Here is a 22,289-nt window from a genome sequence, read left to right on the forward strand (position 1 = left end):
TTTTCTTACAGTTCAACCATCAGTGAGGTAGCATCAGAATAAAGAGAGCTGTGACACTAATTCCCGTGTAGGTGTGTTCAGTTCCATACTTAACTGTAATCCACTTGATTGTTTGTTTGTTTTTAATTTCGCGCAAAGCTACTCGAGGGCTATCAGCGCTAGCCGTCCCTAATTTAGCAGTGTAGGACTAGAGGGAAGGCAGCTGGTCATACCACAACCCACCGCCATCTCTTGGGCTATTCTTCTACAAACGAATAGTGGGATTGACCGTCAAATTATAACCCCCCACGGTTGAAAAAGCGAGCATCTTTGGTGTGACTGGGATTCGAACCCGCGACCCTCAGATTACGAGTCGAACGCCTTAACCTAACTGGCCATGCCGGGCCAACCCACTTGATATTGATTGGCGTGACATCTTTGCACGCTGTTTAATCCTTAAAGAACTTAAAAATATATCACTAGAAAATTTTGCTTATGGAAAATTTATAAAGTAAGTTACATTCGAGCTACAATAAACAAACTTCGTGAAATAATAATGTTCTTATGGGTGGATATTAACATGATAGCAACCAAATAACAAGGCAATAGATTGTTTTTGCGCAAAACTACACGAGGGCTATCAGCGCTAGCCGTCCCTAATTTAGCAGTGCATGACAAGAGAGAAAGCAGTTAGTCATCACCACCCACAGGCCAACTCTCTTGGGCCACTTTTTTTACCAACGAATAGTGGGATTGGCCGTGACATTATAATGGCCCCACTGCTAAAATGACGAGCATGTTTGGTGTGATGGGGACTTAAACCTGCGACCCTCCGATTACAAGTCTAGTGTCTTACCCTCCTGGCCATTAAGGCAGTAGAAGTTCGTGATATTGAAAATAAGTTTTCTTTGTTTACTTTTTTTCTTCCAAGGATGTATAAGAGTACAGTGTTTTGGAGGGATATTAATAAAAATGGGTATATATATATATATATATATACAAAATAAGTAAAGAGTGAGCAAAATTTAAAAACAAATTAGAATTTTCTTTTCATATATTTGAAAGTATTTCTGCATCACATAAATCTCCCCATTTCATCAGACTGTAGATGACATTCGTATGAACAAGATGTCAGAAATAGACAGAAATGACATACGTATAAATATGGGTTGACAAACAGATGGAAGTGACACTTGTTTAAACAATATTTGACAAAAAGATGAAGTGACATCCATATGAACAAGGTTTGACAAACAGATAGAAGTGACACTGATATCCACAAAACTTGAGAAACAGATGGGAGTGCTGCTTATATAAACAAGATTTAACAAATATATATAAGTGACGTTCGTACGAACAAGATCTGACAAACAAATGGAAGTGACACTTATATCAACAAGACTTGGCAAACATGTAAAAGCGAGATTCGTATGAACAAGACTTGACAAACAGATGGACTAGCAGACAGAAGTAATACTATATTATAATTTCTATCTAGCGTATATTTCTATATGTGTTTGTGAGTATGAACAAGTTCTGACTAACGGACAGAAATGACTATTGCATGCAAAACGTTTCGTTAAATGAACAGAAACAACATTTTTAAAACACTTTACCAAGTGGTCAGAAGTGATTGCTACGTAAATAGATCCTGGCAAGTGGTCAGATCAGAGAAGAAAAATGGCACTGTTTGAACGTAGTTTGGAAAGCAACACTTTGATATTGCTGAGCTAGCGGAGAGAAGTAAACATGTTAAACAGTTTGGCCACTAAACAGAAATACATAAATCAGAGTAGTTTGGCAAGCAGATATAGCAGTTACACTAATTTAATTAGATGAGAGTATATGTAAGTGATTTGGAAAGCTGACAAAAACAATAACTACATTAATATTGCTTAGCTAGCCGAAACAAATGTTATTTACATGAATAACTTGGCCAGTAGAAAACAAATAGAATCAATTATTTTGGTTAGGAGAAATAAGCAATTATTTCATCAGTATAACTTGTAAAACGTTCTGGATAACCTAGGAAAAAGCTTTATTTTCATAGCCATGAGATTGTTTTTTGTTTTTTTTTATTAAAGAAATGTCTACGTATTTATGGTATGCTGAAGTATGGTTAAAACTGTACACCTATACCGCAAGAAGTATGCATGTAGACTGCATACCTAATCCCATAAGGGGATTTGAATTACAAAAAGAACAAACTATAATGGAAGAAAATTTCTCCCAACAGGTGTTCGAACGTAGGATTAGAAATAAGATTTCTAACACGATTGGTTACTGAGAGGTATCTTTGATTTGATTATACGATGAGATTTACGCAGCCTCTCCCCTAACGTTTGTGACACTAAGCTCTCATGTCCGTCTCCTATACTGAGCTAACCCCCACGGATATATAGCCGTTCTCAGAGCACCACTAGATACCTGGAATTTCAGCTGTGCTCTGAGGTCAGCTCTCCCGCGTGCCCATATTGTTCCTTGTACCGAACGAATCACTGCCTTCGTAAGCGCATCACGTTCTTCGCGCGATGCTGAGGCCCGTGAATGTTGACCTTTATATCCTGCAGGTTGTATGATGTCGCAGATTTAGGAGCGCCGCAAGCAGCACGCGCGCACGTTTCCTGCCGCTGATCGAGTCCTTTATGGAAGTGGGTTAAACGAGTTGTATACTGGCATTGGTAGCTTAGGAGGGACGTGACCTGAGCTTTGGTTTAATTGCTCTGCTGTAGTCAGTAATTACTTCCTAGCAAAAGCTACGGATTTGACCTCCGAGGTCATCAAGTAGTGGACGGCTTATGCAACGTTAAAAATTATGCCTATTTTCAGGACCAAGTCTTGATTTTTTCTTTAGGAAATTCACATACGTATCAAATAAAGGATGAAAGTATGATAATGACAGAAATGGTGCAAGACATGTCATAGAGCAGATCGCACGATAACCAAATGACTGATAAAAAAAGTAGATAGGCAAACAGGTAGAGAAAGGCACAGATGGTTACATTAATATAAGTTGATAGGTGAATCAAAGAGAAAGCTGGCAAAAGATAAAAATGTTTGGTTCATTGAGTGTATTGAAACATTTATTTCACGATTTACATTTTAAGTTACAGTCTGATGTACGGTGCAAAAAAAAAAAACACCAAGATAACTTCTCATGACTTTCACAAAGATATTAATCGATATTTTCTGTGACGTGTATCTTGTTGTTTTTGTTACTTGAAAGGCAGCACATTGACATTTCAGTGAGTTTCTTGCATCAGTGCATTAGTAACTCATAGTATTCATCTGGAATCAGATAATTTTTCAAATTTTCGAAAATTACCTGATTCAACTTAATCATAAAGAGAAAAAAACGTTTTCAAAAAGTTTCTTGTGTATAATGGAGTTTATTACAAATAGATTAAAAGAAAAATTGTGTTAGTTGGAACTGATCTTTTGAGATCTTTCCAATGTGTATGAACTGCATTACCACCTGATGTTAAAAGGAACTGATATCTTGAGATTTTTCATGGGAGAACAAACTGCAGTACCATTCTTTGTTGGTAGCAATCGATTGGCAGGGATCTTTCCAAAGTGTGTATTTTTTGTTGTTGCTTCGTCACAGTTGTAGGATTTAAAATGCAAGCATGTTACACTTCTTAAGACATATTACATTCTAATTAACCTGACAAGTGTTTCAATATTTGTATATTTATTTACACCGTTTTATAAGAATCTCCTGTTGAAAATGAACCGTGAGTACATCGCCTCGTCTAAGTGTTTCTGATTAAGTCATTTTAAGCCAAAGTGTTCTGTGCTTGTGTGTTAATATAAGTATTGCTGCAATAAACAGAAAAACAAACATTCACATCAAATGACAGAGAAAGTTGATTCGGTATAAAACTGCTGTGATCGTCTACTGTGCTAACACTGTGTGTCAAAACAAAATGGCTGACGGTAAATAAGAGCATACTGCTTGTTACAGTGATTCCTGAGTGTGTAACGATATTCACGGCCACCTTTGTGAACCTGTACGTGGGGGAGAGGTGGGCTTATTTGAAATCCTTATTCGTAATCACGAACGTATAGTGTAAATGTGAAATATCTTACTTGTTTTACCACAATATGTGTTATAACGGTAAACAGTAACGGGGAGATAACTATTCCATGAGCATATTTATTAAAATGCGTCCATGCCACCTGAGAACAATAACACCTGAGACATGCACGTGCATTTACTATTCAGTTTTCACTTATTTACACGAAACATTACAGTCTTGGAGGTTAAGAAGTCATGCCTGTAGTGGTGGTTTCTAACAATATTGTTATACATGATGATTTTGTTAGCTGTCTTGCTTAGTCACTAACACTAGTCATGTTACGTGAAAGCTTTGTGAAGGGATAAACGCTACACTTTAGCCTGTTGTACCACTGACTCATTCAGACTTGATAAAGGCGGTGTTACCTGAATTACGTGAAAACAACTCTCACAGTTCTTTGTACACTAGTAATCGATAGTATTATTATGGTACAGCTACAGAAAGCATAATAAAGCACATAAGCTGAGATTGCATGAGAATTTGTTACCGAAAGCTGAAGTCAAAATTGTTTGATATTTTATAAACGTAAAACAGATAGACATTTCTAGTTTTAGTGTTTTAATTATTGTGCAAAAATCACCAAACCTGGTTAGTTCGTTGTTTAAGTAGTTGGTTAATGATACATCTATTATATACACTTGTCACTGCTTTAATTAAGTATATGACGTATTAAGGATATACTTTCGAACTTTTCTTTCTTAATATATAAAGACTTCGGTCCTTCATTGTTATAATACACTTCCGTTCTACTTTTTAATTGTATTTATTCTTTTTCTTAATAACGTTTTTATTTAAATTCACTTTACCTATTAGTGTATTTACTGTAATTATACTTTAATGTATTCTTTTAATTATTCAAATATATGTTTAATTAATATTTATTTCTTCTTCTGTGAATTTTGTATTCAAAGTAGATTAGGGAGCATCCTGACTGTGTGAAAATATACTTAAGTGTCACACGTTTTAAAAACCCACAATAAAAATACATATTAGAAGTCAAGGAACTCAAAACATGCACTGTTTGTCTTTTTTTTCATTTTATTAAAACCATGGACGTTATTTATGCGTTTGTTTGTGTTTTATTAAAGCCATGAGCTTTATTTGTTATGACCGTAATTCTGTATGTACATAGAAACAAACTGAACTAACAGCACAGGTGCTCCAAGGGCCAAATGTTGAAGAAACGAAATTCCCAAACAGCCCTATATTTCTGACATATTTAGAGAGCGTCGCTAGCCTGGTCTGTCTACTTGTTTGCGATTCACACATTTTTACCACCCACTTGACCAGTCACATATCACAGGAACTTGTTGAATACAGACCTTACCAGCGGTTGAAGTTGATCGTGTCTCGTGGGATCCACCGGAGCTGGAGCCAAGCGTCCTTGCCCTGGAGGGTCGGGATTAGGTAGTTTGTAGTAGAAGCAAATTCTAGCGTTTTATACCTGGCCGTTCCAGGTAAGTGAGGGTTGGTAAGCGATGACCGTAGATGCGCAGACTTCCACTAAAGCAACTACTGGTTCCCATACTGCACGAGCCAACCGTGTCGTCTTCTTGCCCCACTTTCTTGCACGCGCCGCGAAGGCTATGAGATGAGGCCGTGATGCTATGGCTGTCAGCCCGCTTTAACAATGGGTGTGGGCTACTTTCAAAGTACGAAGCAAACAAACCGCGTTTTTTTTTTCCTTCTCAAATTTCTTGATCAAGAATAACGCTTCTAAATTATTACCGTCGATTCACTGCTTCTTAAATTATAGCTTATTTGGTGTAACTACGCATTGAAAAACAAGTTAATGCCTATTTTCAACTATAATCACCACTCTCAGAAGATGCCAGAAACCCATTGTTTAGACAAGAATTTTTGTTGATAAATCAAAAGTATTTCCCCTGCTCGTGCCTGCCAACGATAAAACAGAAACACGTTTTTCACCAGAAGCGCTCAACCTCGACACGTGTGATATGATTGTTTAGCACCAGTTTGAAATTAAATTAAACCTCTAAAACATTCATGGTTTACATTTCTTTGTCATATCTTTCTCCCCAGGATTTCTTGCTTTCTCTGCGTACTATAATGACTCTTCCCTATCTATTTATCCCCTTAACAACTTACGTCAATCAGTTCTTGTAATTTTGTTTTGTTTATGTCTGGCCTTCTTTTCACTTTTCATTGTCTATTCGGCTACTTGATTGTCCTTGTATTTATTATTATTATTGCTCTTGCATTGTATCTACTGGAGATAGGATGTTAGATGTATTCACTTATTTTGTAATAAGACGTTTTCCTAGAAACCATATTAATTAATTAATTAGTTAACAGTTGAAATAAAGCAAGAAAAGAATATACAAAGAGAGAGAGAGAGAGTGGGTGGAGCAGCAGAGAACATGTTTGCTATGGTAACGTAGTTGTAAGAATAGCCTATTTTCTGTAATTTTTCGAACCAGGCTGTTATTGTTGACTTATTGTGACCTGTACATGGCTTATGTTTTATATTTGTTGTCTTATTACAATGTAGGTCTACGTTTTATCAATCCTTCCTCCAATGCATTTGTATTGCTTGACGTAATCTCTGTTGTAATTCTATTATCTAATGAAAAAAATGCGGTTTACATATTCAGGTTCAAACGATTCATTTTCATAGTTTTTGTACTGTGAGTAGACCCTTATTATAAACGGTCTATTGGAAAAAGGTAGAAAGAAAGGAAAGGGAACAGTGGCGGTAATTTGCACTCTAATTATTTATAATAAGTGACAGAACAGAAAATTTACTGAGGCTAAAAATGTATTACAACCTGTGATTTAAGCGCAACGCGTTTTAGTTTTTTAATGAATACAAGTAAAGAAAATAGATTAAAAATATACCTTCCAAACTGGTTTGTTTTGAATTTCGCGCAAAGCTACACGAGGGCTATCTGTGCTAACCGTTGCAAATTTAGCAGTGTAATAGTAAAGAGAAGGCATCTAGTCATCACCGCCTGCCGCCAACTCTTGGGCTACTCTTTTACTCACGAATAGTGGAATTGATTGTCACATTATAACGCCCCCAGGGCTGAAAGGGAGAGCATGTTTGTTTGACATGGATTTGAACCAATGACCCTTGAATTTCGCCTTCTAAACTGGGTCTGATTGAGCTCATATGTTTAGTTTCAAGATAGGTTTTGATCTTCACGAACAGCGTTAAGTTTTAGTAACCTATAACGCTAGATCTATAACGTTGTCGACAACACGACAATTATATTGTTTTAAGAAAAGAAGATACGGTCAGAAAAGTTTTACTTAATGGACGAAAAAAGGTATCGTTATGTTTGTCTATTATTCTGCAACATTGAATGAGACATTATCAGAAATATATTTTTTCTATATTCGTCACCGAGAGTGGAATTTCAAAAATAATGTCTGTAGAGAGCTTTTAAAGTATTGTATTATACAGTTCGTAGGACGATTATACTGTGTAGTATTATTTTAAAGCAGCTTGCGATATATACGTCCAAAACTCTGAACTTGTAAACTACTGTATCGATCATAACTGTGTAATATTTTTATAACTAGTCAGTATTTTTATAGCTGAGCAATAAGTAAAACAATTATGGTTTCCACAAAACTGATACATTTCATATTAACCAATAAAAATTCGAACAAAAAAGGAGGAAGTTTCAAATACCAAAGAATAAAAACAAAGGTAAACAAAAATTATTTGTTTTACTTTTTGACTTCAGTGAAAACCTCATATGTATTGCAACATAAAAGCGAAACACTTTCATTGATAACTGTATATAAAGAAATATTTCAAGAAAATCTACTCTGTGATGTAATGTTGGGATGATAGCTCATTTTAAAACCAAAATTTCAATAAAATATTTTCTATCGTGGATGCTGAACATTATTTTCCATCGTTGTGGAACTGCCAGACAATTACAGAAAAGGCCCAGTATCCTTCCGCGGGAACTGGTACTTAAACTTGCCTGGAAGGCAGTTATAACTGTTATTATGTATAATGATGTGTTATGAATATTGAAAACAGAAGAAAAGAATGTTAAAATGTGCTAGCAATCGAGAAACAAGTTTAGTGCTAGAACGAACATATATTAAACTAACAATTACTTACAATTTATCTCAATTTCTTCCATCACATTGTTAATTAGGCACTATGGTTTCCTTGTTTATTCTTAAGTACTAACTACACAATTGGCTATTTATGTTGTTTCTACCGTAGGTAACAAACTTGATTTTGAGCGTTTTAAGCTCCCAGACTTGATGCTTAACCACTAAAGCAGGAGCGGAGGGTGGTAAAAAAACCAGGAGATAAGACTGGTAGTTGTTGTGACGAATGATATAACAGATAATGTGTGGTCATCTTTTACAGCTTGTTTAACTACTGCAGATCACTTGCGATCGTTTTTCACACCATTTGGATATGCCAGTTAAAATATGTCATCTTTTTTACAGTACGTTGAATGAACAGTTAAGCTGGGCGTAACCTAATGTATAGTGTACCAGACTGTGAATCCGAATGTTTATTGCACGTGGTCCCGAAGTCTGTCTCAGCCTTCTTTTTTCTTTGTCGGTGATCGATTTATAACGTTCAGCTCAAATACCTTCATTCGATTAGACTCACGTGAACGACTACTCCATTGTGAAAATTTGTACTTATATTGGAAACTAACAAGTAAACAGTTTCTGTATGATCATACACATTTCACAGTTAGATCTAACAGTTGATATGATCATACTCATTTCACATTTAGATCTAACAATCGATGTGACACCGTCTTTCAGAGCATTTTTAACCAACAGTTTCTATATGATCACTCCTAGTTCACAACATTTAGATCTAACAGTTGATGTGACACCGTCTTTCAGAGAATTTTTAACCAACATTTTCTATATGATCACTCTTAGTTCACAACATTTAGATCTAACAGTCATTTGAAGCAAAGGTTGATATTTAATCCCTTTATCTTCAAACAACGTGTGATTGAGTCCTGACTATGAAGCACGCCTAGTCTACAACTTCGATACCTTATATTTTGAATAATCGCATGGCAATAGTCGTTTTGTGTGTGTCGCTTTTTATCTTTCCTCTTCTAATACCGTTCTTCACACCCATCTCAAAGACTTCTTCAAGTTCTTTATTAACAAAAGCTCTTGATGTTTACTACAAGCAGTAGTGAAACTCAAACGCTGGGACGAATAGAAAATTATTTTTTTCTTCTCGTTTTAACAACCAAGGGTCGTACGTTTTGTCCTTGGTACAATACAGCGTTGTTTGTCCTATAAAGTTATATTCAGGTAAAGAGACAAAAGCCTATTGATCTTTTTAGAAGTACTTAGGCTTGAACAAAGAGAATCTTCTTTCATAAGAAAACGTCACATAACTCTAAACACCTCTTTGGTCTGTCTGCTGTTTCGTCTTGTCATCTCGTGTCTTCGCTTCACGCACCCTACGGTGAGATAAAGTAGGCCTATAGAAACAGCATGGTCAGAAGGAGTGGTTTCATCACCTGCCACTTCAGTAAATTGAACTTTTATTAAACTTTCTGACTGGAACATTGACTTTTTTCCTGCCCCTAGTGACAGCTTCATAAACCTTTCACTTGCGGGTTTTTTTCCCCTTTCTTTTCTTTTTTCTGCCTCAAACGATCGTGTTAAAGGATCATTAAATCTTAAAGACGTAACCAGTGGAGACATAAAATTCATTTTTGTGTCCGTCTGTCCTTGGTGATATATGAAAAGGTAAAGGAAGCAGTATAGCTTAAGTACCCAACGAGGAGAAAACACAATAAAACATCGAACATAGAAAACCCCTCGTAACTTACCGTCTGGTTAAAGATGCTGTGATATTGTGATTTAAAAAAACACACAATCTTACAAGCCCATTCAAGATGTTTTTCAATGTGCTATATTTTATAATTATATTGCCAAATGCTTTATCATAACAGATACATCAAGGGAAGATTGCTGTAGAGCCAACTGTTAGAAATAGTTGGATAAATTGGTGTAAATTATTTATCTAAGTGTTCGATTAATGCATTCGTTTTGCTTACTACTTTTTGTTTACACAAACTTTACGTATATTTAAAACCTTAATATATCATCGATTTAAGGCTTACAAACTGAGGAATGCGATTTTTGTTAAGTTAAGAAGGTATGTTTCTAATGAAGACCTTACGATTTGTAGCCTTTATAATATCAATGAATACATTTTGGTCCGAAGATACTAAAATAAGACGTTTTGGTTAACATCAAAACAAGTCACTGATAATGAGCATTACATATATATATATAAGTTTTATAGTGTTAGGATAAGGACAATTGTACTGATATACATTTAACAAATATACTCCGTATAGCTTTAGATTAACGCTCTATAATAGCTGGTCAAACAGCAGGCCACTGAAACTTTCTCCATTTAATACATAGATAGATTATTTATTTTCTTCAAGGTATATGTAGATTTCAAAAGCTGTATTTAGCTTTTTCTGGATGCGTTTTTTACGCATTAGATATACGTACATTCAAGTGTTTCTATACTACGCGTAAATCTATTTCGGGTAACTGTATACTAGTTTGACATCTCGAGTTATTTCCAGAAACTGGATATTAAACTGGTTAACAGTTTATAAATTGGTTAATAGTTTCCCAGTTTTATTTCTGTAGTAGCAGTAGCGCAGTTGTTCCCCCTACACACACAATGGCCAACAAATCTACTTTTTTAAATCGTCAAAAGCTGATGATAAATAAAGAATCCGTGTTTTTTTGGAACAAATATTCACTTGAGGGGCATTCCTCAATAACCCTCTTCTCTCTCTTTCACTCTCTTCTCCAATAAGACTGCCCTGCGGGTTCCTTTTGTGTTGGCTAACAGTAGCTTTCTGTGTATACGTTCAACTTCCAAGTACAATTATTATTCAGTTTCATCATAATCACTGTGACTGTAGCTAGTCATTAACAGGCTTAATTTGTGAAGGATGTTCATTGGTACCCAACTCTTGCCACAAAAAATGCACTCTACGCTTTGAGTTTGGTTTGATTTGAATTTAGCACAAAGCTACACGAGGGCTATCTGTGCTAGCCGTCTCTAATTTAGCAGTGTAAGATTAGAAGGAAGGAAGCTAGTCATCACCACCCACCGTCAACTCTTGGGCTACTCTTTTACCAACGAATAGTGGGATTAATCGTCACCTTATAACGCCCCCACGGCTGAAAGGATAAGCATGTGTGGTGTGACGGGGATTCGAACCTGCGACCCTCAGATTACAATAACTGCCTGGCTATGCCGGGCCTATATACCTTGGAGCATTGAATGATTTATATAAAAGCGTTGTTAGAATCTCGTTATTCAATGGGATAAGAGTTGCCCAAGAGTTAGCGATGAATGCTGTTAACTACTGTCTTCTCTTTCTCGAGTCATTCTAGGCCTGGCATGGCCAGGTGATTAGGGGGCTCGATTCAAAATCTTGGTATCGAGGGTTCGAATCCCCATCACAACAAACATGTTTACTCTTTCAGCCGTGGGGGCGTTATAAAGTGAGGTCATTCCCACTGTTCGTTGCTAAAAAAGTAGCTGAAGAGTTGGCGGTGAGTGATGATGAGTAGTTGCCTTCCCTCAAGTCTTACACTGCTAACTTAGAGACGGCTAGCGCAGATAGCCCTCGTGTAGCTTTGAGCAAAATTCGAAAACAAATAAACTTGTCTTTCTGTTCAAGATCAAAGCGGCTTTTAAAGCTGAAACAAATAAATAAAAGTTATTTTATTTTCATGGTAAAACCAATCAAGTGTTGACGATACTAATGGTAGAAACTAGGTATTCCAGAACGGCTGGTATGGGTATTACTTTTATTGATAAACAGAGAACAACGTTTCGACCTTCCTAGGTCATCCTCAGGTTAAAAAAGAGAGAGTTTGCAACAGACCGTTCTTGCCATAAGGTCGAAACGTTGTTCTCTGCTTGTCAATAAGTGTTAATACCCACACCAGCCGTCCTAAGATACAGTTAATACCCACACCAGCCGTCCTGAGATACAGTTAATACCCACACCAGCCGTCCTGAGATAAGTTAATACCCATACCAGCGGTCCTGAGATACAGTTAATACCCACACCAGCCGTCCTGAGATACAGTTAATACCCATACCAGCCGCCCTGAGATACAGTTAATACCCATACCAGCCGTCCTGAGATACATTTTTATTTCAAGTGGGTTTCTCGTCATTAAGAAACTAGATATTTACTCCTGCTTGACATGTTTGTTTGGAAACATATCGACAACTTTTCAAGTGAAAGTTTTTAATAAGTAATTATATATGTAAAAAAGGCTGGTTTGGGTTAAGAAAATGTTTTATGCAGAGGAGCGAACAGCGTTTCGACCTTCTTCGATCGTCGTCAGGTTCACAAAGAAAGAAAGAGGTAACTGAAAGATAGCTGACCACATGTTTGAAGGGGGTTGTGTAACTGAGTGTAGGAATGTCGAGGGCGTGCTTAGATGTTTGAATATATATATTTTTATTTTAATATAGGTATAAAGATGTTCCTTTGTATTGGTTTATTTTGGGCTTGAACATCCTATCAGACACAAACAAATTTAAATCAATACACACAAATTCAACAAAAACACACGAAATGCAACTAAACAAAATATTACTAAAAATGAAAAATGCCAACACAATTTCACAAACACTTTATTCCTACCTACGTAAAACTGACTCACGCACACCACAAATATACGGCATCCCCAAACCTCATAAACCAGATTGTCCATTACGACCAATAATGTCCACATATGAATCGTTTAATTACAATCTTGGTAAATACATAGCATGGGCATTCTCCAAATATGTAACATCAGCCAGCTCATTCATCAAAGACTCTTTTAATTTCAAGTCTAATCTAAATCAACTTAATCATAAAGCCTTAATGGCCAGTTTCGATGTTATATCCCTCTTTACAGAAGTTCCAACTGCTGAAGCTGCAAGATAGCCACGAATCAAAAAATCACGAAACCATATAATGATGCATACCATATATTCCCGACATCAGTAGACAAATAACCAACATTTGGCAAAAACTACTAACAAAATATGACATTCCAGTTAATACCAAATTTATTCAAAAACCAGGCCCAAAACTGAGGTCTATACTATGTAAAAACTACTCTGACAATCACCTCACCAACATTATTAATAAAATACAATGTGATAACTGCCACGACTTCTATATTGGAGAAACAAGTAGAAAAATGGAAACCAGATTCAAAGAACATAAAAAGTCACCTTCACACGTTTTCGAACACTGCAAATCAAATAAACACAACATAATCATAAAAAAACACCCAAATATTAAATAAAGAAACAAACATAAACAAACGCAAAATTAAAGAAGCCTTACTTATACAACAACTCAAGCACAAAATAAATCAATACAAAGGAACACCTTTATACCTATATTAATAAGTATAATCAAACATCTAAGCACGCCCTCTACATTTCTATACTCAGTTACACAACCCCTTTCAAACGTATGGTCAGCTATCGGTCAGTTACTTCTTCCTTCTTTGTGAACCTGACGATGACCGAAAAAGGTTGAAACGTTGTTCGCTACTCTACATATATATTTTTCTTTACAAGTGGGTTTTCTCGTCATCACTGAATAATTTATTATATTTTCCGGAAAATAATTTCGTGCGGATATTAGAAAATTACCTTCCATAAATGCCAAGTAAATGGTGTGGAATCTACATACTGTGCTCCAAACCCCACAGGCGAATCTCTTTTGGCTTCTTTATTTGTTGTAATTATTCTGTCGTAAATCTGAAAGCTTAAAGCGCTACAATCTGGGTTCAGATCTTCATGATGGGTACAGTACAAATAACCCATTGGTACGTTTGTGTTTAACAACAACAAAAACTTTCGAATGGGCACTGATAAAGGTTTATACTCAAAGCAGTTGTTATTACCTATAAATAATTATAATTAGTAAGTTCCAAAATAAATACTTCCTAAGTTACTTACTTATTCGAAATATGTTCTTTCATTAAAAAAATAAAAGTATTTCAAATACTTTGGTTATTTGGTTTTTGAATTATATGCAAAGCTACTCGAGAGCTATCTGCGCTAGCTGCTCCTAATTTAGCAGTGTAACACTAGAGGGAAGGTAGCTCCTCATCAATACCCACTGCCAACTTTTAAGCTACTCTTTTACCAACGAATAGTGGGATTGATTGTCACTTTATAACGCCCCCACGACTGAAAAGGCGAGCATGTTTGGTGTCACGGGAATTCGAACCCAGGATCTTCAAATTACGAGTCGAGCGATCTAACCACCTGGCATGCCGGGTCCATTTTATATGAAGCCGAAACGGCCAAAACATTTTTATTTCGAATCTGGAGTTTGACTTAAAATGCTCAAAACGTTTTCATGTAGTAAAATTTGATGGTTACTTTCAAGGTTGCCCAGTATAGCCAGGTGGTCAAGGCGCTCGACTCGTAATTCGAGGGTCGCGAATTCGAATCCCCGTCACACCAAACATGCTCATCCTTTCAGCCGTGGGGGCGTTATAAAGTGACCGTCAGTCCCACTATTCGTTGGTAAAAGAGTAGTCCAAGAGTTGGCGGTGGGTGGTGATGACTAGCTGCCTTCCCTCTAGTCTTACTCTGCAAAATTAGGGACGGCTAGCGCAGATAGCCCTCGAGTAGCTTTGCGCGAAATTCAAAAACAGACAAGCAAACAGCCATTTCTCCACAGTTCACTTATTTTACACTAGGAGGACAAACTATTTCTGTTTACCTTCATATATGTGTGTTTGGGTGTGTTTTATCATTTCCTTTTCAATTTGGGTTTTTTAATTTTCTCTCTAATCGCTTTTTTTCAACAACCCTTTCCGTTTCTTGAAATAATTTTCCTCTTTACAAAAATAGGTCTTTTCTGGTCCACGGACTGGTGATTCTTCGAACCTATACACCATTAAATGGCACGTGGCATGTGGCCAAAACACGCGACACAGTTGGTCCATAAAACAAGGAGGAAATTCCTTTACGTTATGAATGTGAGCGGAACATTGAAAACAAAGCTTGAACGATTGTTTGTTTTTGAATTTCGCACAAAGCTACTCGAGGGCTATCTGTGCTAGCCGTCCCTAATTTTGCAGTGTAAGACTAGAGGGAAAGCAGCTAGTCATCACCACCCACCGCCAACTCTTGGGCTACTCTTTTACCAACGAATAGTGGGATTGACCGTCACATTATAACGCCCCCACAGCTGAGAGGGCGAGCATGTTTGGCGTGACGCGGGCGCGAACCCGCGACCCTCGGATTACGAGTCGCACGCCTTACGCGCTAGGCCATGCGAGGCCAAGCTTGAACGAAAGACGAGGTTTTCAGAAAACTTTGATACTTTCTACATAGTTCATAATACGAAAGTATCGGTGGCTATTACCGTTACTATTTGGTCAAGTTCTTTGTTTCTTGAAGAAACTAAATGAAACGCTGATTGTGAATACGTTCGTGTATTATGTATTCGAATACTTGAGGTAGAAATGCGATAATACATATAGGCAAGTGTAAAAAAAATTCCTTGTTAACGTATGAAATTACGGAAAAAGCACAAGTTTTGAATATAAACCGTCTTTTAACGACTTGTTCATTTTTAATCATACAGTGTACAGTAAGTAAATAGTATTAATGTTGTATTTATTATGTCAAATTAACTGTTGTTTTCGCGTTGCTTTCAGAGGTTTCGCACTATCTAGTACATTATTTTAAATATTTGTTTGATCAAATTATTACAGTAACGTTATTAAATAAATCGAATGCTTTCTGTATTGCCCTGACATATTTCTTAACTGATGTTAAAACGAAATTCGACTCAGAACCAACCCAACAGCTAATAGTTATAGTGTTAAGTATATTAGGCAACTTATTGTTTCAAATATAATAAAGTTATAAAACGTTTACGCTTTACACGAGTACTTCAAAGTTGACGCACCCTATAGTTTTTTTTTTTTTTAATGTTCCCCAGCAAAGCCTGGTGGTTAACATCTCAGTTGAAAATCCATCCCAGCTAAAAGGAGCCTTCTGGTGGTAGGTGCTTCTCACCGATTCGTCTCACTTTGGTCGGCAGTTCTAAATTAGAGACAACCATATTTGAATGTTGTATCTTATATGTTTCTGAAAGAGTCATTCAAGCTGAAAATACGAATACGATATAATTGATTTTTCTTATAATTTATTACCATAACAATGAATGAGAAGGAAAGTCTAAGTCACTCCTGTTTTATAAACTGTGGTATATGTCTGAATCGGGAAGAATGAAAGAAACCGAAGGAAGGTAAACGTTCATAGTTTGATTTATGCTTGGATGAGTTTACGTTTTCATGAAACCACGTCTTTAGCTTTCGATTATATGAAAGTCGCACTTATGTACTTTCGATTGTGAGCAACTGGCCGAGATGGTATGGTTACTCCATATAACCGCTTGTTTTATGTTTGTAGCGTTTACTTTTCACATCCTGCACATTCATTGTTCCTAGCAATTTAATTTGCACATCCTGCACACTCATTGTTTGTAACGTTTACTTTTCATATCCTGCACAGTCATTGTTCATAACCTTTACTTTTCATATCCTGCACAGTCCTTGTTCGTAACGTTTAATTTTCATACTCTGCACGCTCCCATAATTGTACTTATAGTACAAACCGACTGCCCTTTTACCTTGCTTTTGCTCCCGATTGGACAGTTACGAATTTACAATACTAAAATTCGAGATTCGACTCCACACAGTGGACACAACCTAATCTGCTTTTGTTAAAACAAAACAAATCTGAACCACCATTGTTCGTTTCCATCAAAAACAAATATTTCTGTGCTGATATGGAAGTTTATTTTATTTTAATGTGTTTGTATTATATAGGTTCTTGGGTTGATTTCAGCGAGTTTGTATACAAACTTGAAAATGTATGTGTGCTTTTGACGATTGTAATTTTTCACAGCATGATGTAATGTCAGAAAACTTACGAATAGCGCGAAATAATGAAATGTTGAAGCAACATACAATTGTTATAAATCGTTGCATCACGGAATGCGTGATATCTTAAATACGTATACCAGTGTTAGAGGGGGGAGGAAGACATCAAAAGAATAACATTTCTACGTCCATCCCACTAGTATGTAACATAAAGCTATCCCTTAGTTTTATTCAAAAGTGTCTTGATAATATGTTATTACAGCCAGAGTTCTGAACTTTTTTTATCGGGGGCGGTCACTAACTCATTTACATTGAATGTCATCTATTACGAACGTGCCATCATCACACGAATTTTCTGTTTGAAATAAAGCAAGTTGCGAATTAACCCACCCGCAAAAGGCTCGAGTTAAACTCAGAAATCACAACTCAGAAAATAACCCCTATACTTGTTTCCGGTATGGTATTGTTCGATGCGGGTGTATCCCTCAATATTGCACAGTTTATTAGGTCAAAAGGTGGCGCTGCTGAGTCTCACCCATCATTAGGTTTCATCACCTAGCCTCAGCGGCGTTGTACGCTGAAAATAAGCTTAATATAATAACAAGAAGAAATAGCGAGAAAATGTAAGGAATATGACTGAGATGAGACTTTTATCATAAACCTTGTGCTCGTGACTCCTTAAACCAAAAAAAGTAGGGCACACGCAAGGAATGCTAGGATAGATGGTGGTACAGAGGAAGGAGGGAAGTGATGGAGCTAACAAGGAACTGTTAAGCAGGAGCGTGACTACACACGTTCTAGGTAGGTTCGGGTTTTGTGCTGCACTGTTCTTGTCTTCTACGGTTACCTGCTGGTTAATTAGTAAAAGGCCTAGGAACACTAGAAACCATAGAAGAAAACACTGATTTAGTTGTTGTTGTTTTCTGATACGCTGCTGCGTAAATAATACTGTTTTCGATAATTTATGTATTTATTCTCTGTTCAATACGTGAAGAAATATTTCTCGGAATAACTAGTAACGTATATTGCTAAACATTAATACGTAAACTGTTGAGTAAAATGAAGTACATTAAAGTGACTGAGACTCATACAAGGAGTTACGTATCTGGTAAATTAGAATGTTGAATATAATATTAGTAAAAGTAATTGTAAAGCAACAAGAGTTTAAATGTTGTGCAAAGCTATTCGAGGGCTATCTGCACTAGCTGTTCCTAAGTTAGCAATAGTAGACTAGGAGTAAAGCAGGTATTCAACACACCCACTGCCAACTCTCGGGCTACTCTTTTATCAACGAACAATAGGATTGACCATCATGTTATAATGCCTTCGCGGCTGAAATGGCAAACATGTTTGTTATAATGGCGATTTAGAGCAGAGACTCACAGATGATGAGTTGAGGGCCCTAACTACCTTTTCACGCCAGGCTTAACTTCAGGCTATAAAGTAAGCTAATTATATCAGAACTAAATCACAAGCGGTATTGATAAAGACATTTCTATAAAGTAAACTGACGAGAATTACATAATCCTAACCGAGCGTGGCCCATTGTTTAGCGTGCCAAACTGTGGATCCGATACTCCACTATTATCGCTCTTTTACCACCAAAACAAAATCGTACTTCGTTCGCATTTTGAGGCCATGTGTGCGTTATAAGAATGACGGTCAAATCCCACTATTCTATTAGAGTTGCCCACAAGTTGTGGGACAGGAGGTGGTATTGACTATATATTGTTTTCACTAGTTTGTCTCCTAAAAATTAGAGAAGGTTAGCTCAGTTAACCGTAGAGTAGCTTTTGCCATTCCAAAATTAGAGAAAAAACTGCATAATACGATATAGCATTAAGCTAATACGTGTATGCAATAATAGTATAACCTTTATAATATTAAAATACTATTTACATTTATCGCTATTAACCCTATTTTTAGTCGTAATGCCAATGTCTCGCGAGATTCTGCCAATTTAAAGTATTGCAGCTAGACCTAAATTCTCACACAATGAAAAGTAACCTTCATATGTTTAACATTAATTGTAATAATAATGATAACAGCAAATACTAATAATATTTAAAGTATTTTAATCGTATTAACCACTTAAATTAATGAAATTAATATAAAAAAACAAAGGATGTCTTTCTTCAAAAAATTCAAAAACCAATTGTCTGCATCTAAGACCCACACAACTTGACAACAACAATCATAAACAGAAATACACTAGCCATTCATACAAAGATTTATACAGGTATTTTGTTAATGAAATCATAACGTAAAACTGTGACACAGTTCTAATCAGATCTTTATGTGATCGATTTCTTGATGCCTCTGGTGTAACAGTTAAAAGTGTGACATTCTGTTAACCCTAATTTCCCAGCTGTTGTATACAATTTTAAGCCTTGAACGAGCATTTGAAAATATTTTGTATAGGTCCTCACTTGTGGAGAGACTTCGATAAAAATAACAATAATATTTGAATTCTGTCGATCCATGCTAATAATTAACTGATCACTTTTAATTAAAATCTTATGTATCAGCCTCGCTAGCCAAACGACAAAGGTGTAAAAGAAAATCCTCTGTTCCGGCTGAGCAGTAAGCAGCACTTATAACGATAGAATTCAAAGTTCGATTCCCACTGTAAATTCGACGTGAACAGCTCACAAACAGCTTTGTTCAAAAACTGGCAAACAAACAATGATAAGAAATAACGAATTTTTATCAATCTTTTAAGAAAATAAAATCAGGTTTTAATCTCCAATATATTCGTTTCTGATACAACAAAACATTATTTAGACGAATTTACTATGTATACTGAACGTATGCGTATCTTAACATTTTTCTTCAGGTCCAATGAAGTGTTTCTTATATCAATCTTTGATGTTCTTACCATTTCCGAAACTTACTACAAAACAATTGCTCTAAACATGCGAAACTTTCTTCGAATACAACATTCTTCGAACTAAAAAACAATTTGCCTTCAGTAAACCACAGATTTTTTTTCTATAAGCTTTCTTCTTATTCTTAGAGAAATATATCTACAGATAACAAATAAATGCATCTAGGATGTAATAAAATCTCAAACTACGAGAGAAATAAAAACTAAAGTAGCTATAAAGGAAAATGAAGTAGGTGCCAAAGCTTTGTTCATTTGTTGAATTTAGGGCAAAGTTATTCAGAGGCCATTTGCTCTAGTCGTCCTTAATTTAGAAATGATAAATTCGAGGAAAAGCACATATACACAATATATATTATTAACTCTTGGACTACTTTTTACCGTGACAGAAAGGGGAGGGAAACATTATCGGTGAAGGGATTCCAACCTCCGACCACATGATTGGAAAGTGAATGCCCTAACTACTAATCCATGCAGGATAGGTTGTCAACGCAATCTTATTTTTGCTCTTGTCGTGAGTTTTATCTGTTATTTTTCTAACTTTTCTTTAGACGATTTGTGTACCCACACTAAGTCATTTGAGGATTTCATTGAGTCTCTTATATGTACGTATTTAACAAGGTATGTACTACATCAGTTTGTGTAGAACTTCATGATTCCTTTCATAATAATTATTGAGAGGCACACATTTTCTTTTTTTATCAGTGCTTCCCTACTCAGACTCCTTTGCTGGTCTTTAACATGTTTTAAGTTTTGTTACCTGGTTTATGAAAAAAGTTTCAGCAACTTGTGTGTGTGTGTGTGGATTATGGCCTGGTATTAATAATATCTCATTTTCAGTCCTTCTTCGGACGAACCTACAACAACTTGTCGGCACTGGGAGAATGTAAAAACAACGGTCAGTGTGTCATTAACAAGAAAAACCGGACCTCGTGCAAAAGCTGCCGTCTGAAGAAATGCATATTGGTTGGCATGTCGAAAAGCGGTAAGTTTCCACGCGATTATTAAACGTATTATTCTGTTGGAGTAAATAAACATTATGCCACAAAGTTAATCCGGACGTTGGTGAGTAGAAGATAATTAAGTTATGATATTTAGTGGATAATCAAGACTTTATGAAAATCAGAACGTGACCCACTTTCAGATGTATTTTCAGAATCTCCAGACGTATTTTAGTATGAAATGTGCCGTCACTGTCATCTATATGACATATTCTTAAGCGATGAACTCACTGCTCCTTCACGTGGAAAATGTGACGTCACGTCGTGTAACTGGACATGAAATATTACTTGTTTTCTGAAATGCATGCTGGTGTGGAAGGTTTAGTATGAATTTAGGTGTTTGGTTGTTTTCATTCAGATTAAAATACTTTTTTTGTTTCCTTGTAAAGGAATTTTAGAATAAATTATGAATACTATATTTCTGGAAAGTGGAATTACTTTTAAATATCAAGCGTTAGAGGTTGATAAACGACGTGTTGTTGAATCGTAAAAAAATAAATATGATTTTCTGTAAGTAGATCCCCCTGGTGTTTAGTTATAAGTCTGAAAGCTTATGATATATCTCGGGACGGCTGTTATGGGTATTAACACTTTTAGACCATCTTCAGGTCGAAACGTTGTTCTCTGATGTATTAGTAAGTGTTAGTACTCATACCAGAAATATATTTTAACTTCGAGTGGGTTTTTCGTCATCACGAAAGCTTATAATGTTAAAAATAGGATTTCGATACCTTCGATAATCAGGGCACATATGTGTAGCTTTGTTGCTTAATAACAAACAGAAACACTTGTACTCAACTAGTGTTTGAATATCAACTGAACCTTACGAAAAATGTACTGTAGAATTCTTCAGACTGCCAACAAAAGTTTTACAGAACAAGGAGATGCCCCCCTAGTGGATTTACAACCCAAAAAACACATTATAACCGCAACCGTAACTTTGAATAATTACTTATTTATTATTTATTCTATGAATTTGTTAGAAAGAGAGACTAGGTTTAGTTGTTTGAAACATTAAAAAATGGCCTTAAGTAAGTTGGCCAGCTTTCAAACAGTTTATTCCGGAACATGACGAAACTTAATGAAATTGAAAAGCATTATCTCACACCTCTTTAACGTTGATTCTAATGTTCTCGAATCACTAAGCTAATACCTGATTTATTAAGTTAAAATTGTGATAGTTTGGTTGTTGTGAAAAGATAAGAAATCAATTAGCTTTTATCTATTTTAACAAATAATATTCTAACCCTAAACAGGCTTGGCATGGCCAAGCGTGTTAAGGCGTGCGACTCGTAATCCGAGGGTCGCGGGTTCGCATCCCCATCGCGCCAAACATGCTCGCCCTTTCAGCCGTGGGGCGTTATAATGTTACGGTCAATCCCACTATTC

General features: G+C 36.1%; 1 protein-coding gene across 2 annotated transcripts in view; it reads left to right on the forward strand.

Annotated features, from left to right (window-relative positions):
• LOC143255987 (uncharacterized) overlaps window positions 1-22,289 on the forward strand; it is a 46,148-nt gene that overhangs the window by 15,694 nt on the left and 8,165 nt on the right. For both annotated transcript variants that reach the window (XM_076512496.1, XM_076512497.1), the window contains one exon: window positions 20,740-20,884. In XM_076512496.1, coding sequence (XP_076368611.1) covers window positions 20,740-20,884 — 145 coding nt within the window. The remainder of the gene's footprint in view (window positions 1-20,739; window positions 20,885-22,289) is intronic.

This window comes from Tachypleus tridentatus, chromosome 7 (genome assembly GCF_004210375.1).
Source record: "Tachypleus tridentatus isolate NWPU-2018 chromosome 7, ASM421037v1, whole genome shotgun sequence".
Lineage (NCBI taxonomy): Eukaryota > Metazoa > Arthropoda > Merostomata > Xiphosura > Limulidae > Tachypleus > Tachypleus tridentatus.